Below are 7,500 nucleotides of genomic sequence, written 5' to 3'. Positions count from 1 at the left end.
AAATCTTTTGGTCATCGAGTGTAAGGGTACATTCGGCAATACTACTTTAATTTTGCTGATTGATAAACATGTGCATTGTATCGGCTAGTCTGTGTCTGTTGTTTTCACTTGTAGCCTCTTTCTTCTCTTGTAATTTACTCCAACACAATTTTTCGCTCCACTTTTCCTTTAAAATATTATATCTGTATGAAAAATAGAGAAGCATTTAGCTACCTGTGTCTTACGTTAGAGGGGAACAAAGCTGAAAACCCTTTTCAAATCCTCATGTCACTTAAAAGTCACACTGGAAAATAACTGGGTGAAACATGAAAATAAACAGGTCTGTTGGAAGTGTTTGAATTTCAACAAATGAGCCCCAAAATCAGCAAGAATTTGTGACAGTTATGGAATAAAGCAATGCGGCAAGATACTGCACTACCACACATACACTGTACACAATGCGTACGTATTTTAATCTTAGATTGAAGAGAAGAGTATCCCTGAGTTGCCAAATAAATGTATCTCTTAAGCAATTTTGTTTTAAGCATAGTCAAGAAAATTAATTGTTTTCCTTCCTAGATTTTTGCTGAGGGGGAAGGGGCGGTTGTACACAGGCTACATGTATGATCATTGTAAGTTGTGACCACAAAGAAAACCCACAGGCCTCATTCGAACTTGCAATCATTACTCCAAATGCTACTGAAGGACAACAACTAGCGGTTACCTAAAATTAGGCTTGGGCCGAGCCAAATTTGTCCTTGTGAATAACATCTCACATCAACCCACGGCCAGCTCCCGTTCTGGCCTTGTACATGTAGCTCAGTCGGTAGAGCAGCGGTGATCTAATCCGAAGGTCTTGGGTTCAAATCCCACCCTGGTCAGAGTTTTTCTCTGTCCTTGTGTGGGCCCAATTCCAATACTAGGGTTGATCCCTGATGGAATAATTGGGTACAAAAACTTCACAGTAGTGTTAGGCCTCATTCGAACTTGCAATCATTACTCCAAATGCTACTGAAGGACAACAAGTAGCGGTTACCTATAATTATTGTGTTGCTCATTTTTTTATTTCCGCCAAAGGTTAAGTTAGCTGACAGGTCACTTCTTCCTGGTGATGTCATCAAATATTTTGACGTAAACCAAGGCACCCAGAAAGGATTTATCAGCAACGTGGAAGTTGTGGCAAGTGTTAAAGTGCTTCTTGCTAACCAGATACTTCATAATGTGGACTGCAAAGACCTTTCCCCTTTACAGGTAAGAAAACCTGAACATCAGCATCAGTTTGTGAAAATTTGTTTATATGTTATTAATTTTTATTTAGATTGATATAAAGTCTAGATAGATTGTATCTCCACACTTTTTTTTTTGCGTTTCCTCTGTGAGTTATTTAATAGTGGCTTGACTGGAGTCTGTGCATCAGACAGTATTATTTTCTTGATTTGTACACATCAGAAACTACAAATCTTTTAGTTACATGTAGTCTCAAGTTCGCAAATTTTAATCACAAAATTGTGAGTCGTCCTGCTGTATTGTGTTGCTAGCAGTTTAAGAAAACAAAATATGAGCTCATTTACAACACATGTGAGTAAAGAAACCGCTGAAAGTGGTGCCTGATAAGGGAATAATGTTGAACACATGTGACATCTTAGCTACACTTTTGCCCCATATTTTCAGTGAGATTGAAACAAAAATAATGATGAGAAACAAAATAGTTTTTGTGTTTACTTATTTTAATTATTTTAGCAAAAGTAGTGGCAAAGTGGCAACTGCTAACCCTTTTATTTCATTATGAAGAGCAAAGGTGAAAACTATAGTCACAAATTTGCAACTTCTCCAGATATTTTAGTCGCTAAGCGAAAAGTTCAGTCACAATTGCAACTGACTACTGTTACAGTATTGGTTGCAATTTCAAGCCCTGAAAGTTGAACAACAAACATGTACACTGTACTACCTTCTTTGCAAACAATCCACTCTGCCGCACATTCATGTACCAGTCTACCTAAATTAATTTTGAAGGGTTTCGATAAAACACTGACCCTCTACTGACCCCCTACTGACCCCCTTACTGACCCCCCTACTGACCCCCTATAAAATCAATGGGAAAATGAAAATTAAAAAAGCCCAGAACTATCAATGGGACCCGATTCAAGTTCATCAATAAATTGAGCTTACCTGAAACTTTCAAGATGGCGGGCACGTTGCAGATTTCCGACTCTTGTTCTCCTTTTACAGTAACTGTTTAGTGGAGGTTTTGTTGATGGAAAATCAAGCACAGAATAAGATTGAATATCATCAAATATTGCTTTTGTACGTGTTGGGAAATGAAGCAAAGATAAACGCTGACAAATGAACAGGCTCGCAAAGGCGAGGGGCCTTGGGACTACAAGCTTGCGATAAACTTCCGGTTGATTTAATTGTGTGCGTGTCGCTCACGGTTAGTTGTGTGCGTGTTAATTTGCCAGAATTTCCTCGCTATTTTTACTGCTTAATTTTCTATCGGGTACAAATACCATGCTTGCTGATATTCCAACTTATTCCTTGCTCGATTTTCCACCTGTGACAAATCCTTCAGTCAAATGAGAAGGGAGTCGGAAATCTGCAACGCATCCGCCATCTTGAAAGTTTCAGGTAAGCTAAATTCGTTGATGAACTTGAATTGGGTCCCATTGATAGTTTCTGGGCATTGATTTTATAGGGGGTCAGTATGGGGGTCAGTAGGGGGGTCAGTAGGGGGTCAGTTGACCGGGGGTCAGTGTTATGTCGAAACCCAAATTTGAAGTTGTGGATTTTTTAACGGCTTTCAAGACTGAGACATCTACAGTGTATTGGTATTTACATGTACATGTAACAATTAGAGGATAAATGGTCATGCTTATATTTTTCTTTGACTCACATGTCACCTTTTTTTTCCTTCAGCATTTTATACCAGGTGCACATGTTAGCATGGGTCCTTGGCTTGGAATTGTAACTCAGGTTTACCGGAAAGTTATACTCAGAGTTAAGAATGGTTCGAGGTAATGTTTTTGATTGAGCACTTAACGCTTAGCCTAATACTTTATATAGTATTGTTCCCAATTCTTATCTTTAAAACAATGACCTTAAATTTTGTAGGTGCTCTTTGGAAGGAGAGCAGTCGTCCATGCTGTATGACATAAGTGACCAGAGAGATGAGGTACTAAGAAAATGTCCTGAAGATGGTTCTTAATTTGCTTACATGTAGAGTCTTATATCTTATCATCATCATTCAATGTTCAGCTGTAGAACAAGCTATTGCAATGCATTTCTCAATAGTTTTAATCACCTTCTGAGAAGATGAAGGCCTGGTTGATCCATTGCAGGATTTTGTGGGAGAAGGACTTTTCTTGTCTCCTACAAGTTCCTCCCTAAGTCCTTCCCTCTACAGTTTCATTTTTACTGTACCTGTGGAGCTCAGACAAAAATCACTGTGATTCTCAAGTGTGAAAAAGTGTTATCATTTTGAATCGATTTTTTACAGCTTTTGTGTGAAAATGAAATTGGGTGTGAAGTTGACACCTGATTGAGTTTGTACATAATAGTGCAAAAACATAGTAAATACAGGATATACCTTCCACAGAGCTCATATTTTAATGTACATGATTGTATAAGAGGTCCAGTTGTCCATGCACGGAAAAGTCATTATTATTATTATTATTATTATTATTATTATTATTATTATTATTATTATTATTATTATTATTATTAATAAAAGAATGGCTTATAACTTTTTTAGGTCATCCTTAACCCATTGACTCCTAGAGGTTCCCCATTGACAAGTAAAATCGTCTGGTGTTAGAGTAAAATACCAAGTACACTGTATGGCCGGTTTAGGTTGGTTCAGAGGTGAAAGGGTTAATCGTGGCAGTTTACAAATGTACTTGTAAGAATTTTATCAGCTGTTGTTTTCTTTTCTATTTTCCAGGATTCCCCATTTTATTCAGCCCTGTTTTACCCAGGCCAGAAAGTTGCTGGTCCCGCAAGAGCTTTCAAGGAAGCCAAATGGCTATCAGGATTGAAACCGATCATAACAAATCAAGCTCAGATCAAAGGAATAGTAGAGGAGGTAAGTTTGTACAGAATCACTTGGGAAAGATGCTGTAGGAGAAGATCAATAATTATTACTCTAAACACCCACAGATAGGCTGCACCCTGAATTTAGCAGCTCACATTTTGGAAAAAAAAAGATTTTAAAAAGAAATCAAAAGAAATCCAAAGTCGAGTCAAGTAGAAGTCTTCTTCATCCACTTTTCATTGAACGTAAACTCACTATTAACATTGTGACAGAAAGTACTTCAAAGTCTTATCCACAATTTTAGTACTTTTAATTATTATAATGAAGTTGCTCTCTAACAACTTTGACATTATGGTTGATCTTTTTCCGGTATTTGTTCACAGTAATTTTTTGGGGCTGGACAATCTTCAAGCCAGCGAGCCATGCAAGCCATGCGAATTTTCGCATTAAAGTCTACAATGTAAGCACCCATTTCAAATAGCGCTGATAAATAGTTATCAAGTCTAAGCACCCATTTTAAAACGGTTATAGCTTTCAATAACTGTGTGACTCGCATGTTGGCTTGCATGACTCACAGCCATGGCTTGCATGACTGGCAGTCATGACTCGCATGTCTCGCACATTGTCCTAACTGTAATAGGCCTTTTGCAACTAACGATCACATGGTACAAAATCTGCCATGCGGAGGCCAAGCTCATTATTATTTCCCACTGGGACATTAAAACAAAGAGACCTGAACCAGTCAAGCTTGACTTGCCTTTGTGTCATTATTAATACGACACTGTCCCTGTCAATGTAAACATCATTGGCCTAATCAATGTCAGTCATGATCAAAAAATACAATAAATGGGCTCTCAACAGGCTGCAATGATCAAAGAAGGAGTGATAACCTATGTTCAAACACCTGAAAAGGTACACCTCTCAAGACCTTATGATGCAAAACACTCTTTGGCATTGCTTAAATCCATGGAACTGTCAAGTCACTGTGAAATAAAAATGTTATAAACAGTGATTATTTTATCACTGTCATCCTTGTGAACATCTACACCGTTATCAGATCATTATAAGATAGGACAATTAATTTTTAATATAAATGACATTATTATCCTTATAATCTTGAATTATTTCATCAGTTGATGACAAGGAAAAAGATAGAGAGTAACAAATACCGCATGAATGAAACACAACAAAATTCTACTACATGTACGTCTATGCAAAAACTGAGATGCAGAGCAAAGATAAAATAATAAAAGAAGTCTTCCTATTTCACGAGGGAATAATGTGAAAAACCACCTTACTACTGTGAAAAGTTTTTTCTTATTAGCAGTAGACTCTTATTTAAATGAAAAAAGCTACATGTATATATTCCTACAGGGACGTTTAACTGAAATTGACACGGGAAAAAACACCTTGTTTTCTTTTTTGATGCCCAGAAGGAATCAACGTAGTTGACGTTTATTGCAATCTCGACCCCAGAGCTCTTCTCTTGACCGAGGGAGAGAAGACCTCTGGGGAACCCTGAAACAAAGTGTCTTCTCATTGGTTTTCGTGAAGAACAATCAAAAGCGTCTCTAATTGGTGCATTCATGTTAGCACGAGGATTGAGCAGGCGCCGTAAGGCTCAAATAGCCATTTCTTTTACTGTAAGAACCCTACGGCGTATGTTCTGCTACGCAGAGTTTCCCAGAGCCTTGGGTCTACCCGAGGCTCTGGTGACGAGAATCACGTTTATTTGTTCATTGAAGGTCAGTGTGACAGCATGTGATGTTGATTGGCAAGTCTGTGGTGCATGTCAGCAGTGTTGCCATGGTGATGAGTGTCTTAAGCCACCCGAAGCTACCGTAACCCAGGAGCAGTTGCCAAGGTAACAGAACATTTTTAAATTAACAATTAGATTATGAGCTCGAGATTTCTATGAGATGATAGTTGATGAGTCCGAAGGCCGAATCAACTATCACCTTTTAGTAAATTTTCAGCTCCGACTATTGCATTTCTAGCTTTTTGATTGGCTAAAAAACTCCGACTATGAGCCAATAGCATCAGCTTTTTCAATAATTTCAACTTTTTTGAAAGTCAAGAAACCGTAAATTACCCATTTGCATCCAAATTTTCCTCCAAAACTTTGGAAAAACGAAAAAAACGTCGTTATTTCCTAGGCGACCTCCAGCCACTGCACACTAATGGCTGATAGTGTTCAATGGCTTAGCCAATCAGATTACAGCATTTGCATTAGTATACTAGTAGAATTCTACTAATTACTGGGTTGCCTATGGGCAAACCCAGTCGAGGTCTGCGTTTAGTTTGTTTGTTTTCTTTTTTTTTTTTTTTTTTTTTTTTTCCGTGTCGGTAAAAGTCTTGCCTGTCACTCCCCTGGTAAGTGGTGTCTTTGTGTATAGAGCCTTCTGCGCGTATTTTCTTAGGATCGAGAGGGTAGTGGAACTGCGTAGATTTCTCTGGTGGACACAGTAGAATCATCAACTTAGCCTGCAATGGCGTCGAAAGTCATGCAACGCGAATGGCGTTTTAGTGGATCCTTAAACAAAATATACCCTTATGGAGCTCAATAATGGAAAGTCAGTTGGATAAACTAGGCATGAATCTCAAAAGCGACGAGTACTGGACTTCGACAACAATCTATCGCCCGTCGAGACGAAATCAAAATGAGCAGTATTTACCTGAAGTACATGGTAATTTGACACAATTGAGTTTCTTGTCTTCACGCACGCAATGAAATAGGAAGAGGTTTTCACCTCTAAGAGCAAATATGTTGTTTGTTTCAATAAAATTTTCGCTGGAAAAGGATTCTGTGGTATTTTCTGCCTTTGTGAATTATGATGTCATGTTGTGTATTGAATTTTCGAGCTTAAGGTTCAAATGTGATATGGGAGAAGTTTTTTAGTATTGCTCTGTAAGCAGGAAGGGTTCACAGGCCTGTTGGAAGCGTGCTTGAGTTTCAACAAAATGAGGCCCAAAATCAGTGAAAACTTGTGACGCAGATGAATAATAAGGTAGCTGCTATTTCCAAAATGATGGAATTACCTGGTGATAAATAACGTCGTACGCGTCTTGGAGAGTAAATTTTGACTGCATAAACAAGAGTTGGGCGATTGTGATCTTTGTTTTGACTTCGCTCATTTCATTGTCAAACTTTATAACACTTGACAGAAAAAGAAACTTACAAAAACCCGGTATCTTGCCATCATTTGACACAGATGCTTCACTGTTTGGCGAGTAAACATGCCGCGGTAACTTAATCACGGCGCCCGCTGAATTCCGGCCATGTCACTTTCGATTTTGCAATTTACTTGAACGTAGCAAAAATCTCCCAAAATGTTTGTCGCTGATCGTAACTTTTTATATTCTATATTCACGGTTCAAAATTAATGTTGTTTTCATGTCGTAAATATTTTATTCTCGATCGACCGTCCGGGAAACTTCCTTCTGCTCTTTCTGAAAACTGTGTATCAATATTTATTTGCTTTTTCATCAATATT

The 7,500-nt window shown here is 38.1% G+C and overlaps 1 protein-coding gene across 1 annotated transcript in view; it reads left to right on the top strand.

Annotated features, from left to right (window-relative positions):
* LOC137970462 ((E3-independent) E2 ubiquitin-conjugating enzyme-like) overlaps positions 1-7,500 on the top strand; it is a 34,561-nt gene that overhangs the window by 11,278 nt on the left and 15,783 nt on the right. Inside the window, exons 2-6 of the mRNA XM_068816977.1 lie at positions 1,057-1,230; positions 2,893-2,990; positions 3,088-3,148; positions 3,917-4,057; positions 5,752-5,870. Coding sequence (XP_068673078.1) covers positions 1,057-1,230; positions 2,893-2,990; positions 3,088-3,148; positions 3,917-4,057; positions 5,752-5,870 — 593 coding nt within the window. The remainder of the gene's footprint in view (positions 1-1,056; positions 1,231-2,892; positions 2,991-3,087; positions 3,149-3,916; positions 4,058-5,751; positions 5,871-7,500) is intronic.

Source organism: Montipora foliosa, chromosome 9 (assembly GCF_036669935.1).
Source record: "Montipora foliosa isolate CH-2021 chromosome 9, ASM3666993v2, whole genome shotgun sequence".
Lineage (NCBI taxonomy): Eukaryota > Metazoa > Cnidaria > Anthozoa > Scleractinia > Acroporidae > Montipora > Montipora foliosa.
The sequence above is the reverse complement of the archived record's forward strand: the minus strand, read 5'-3'. Positions and strand labels throughout refer to the sequence as shown.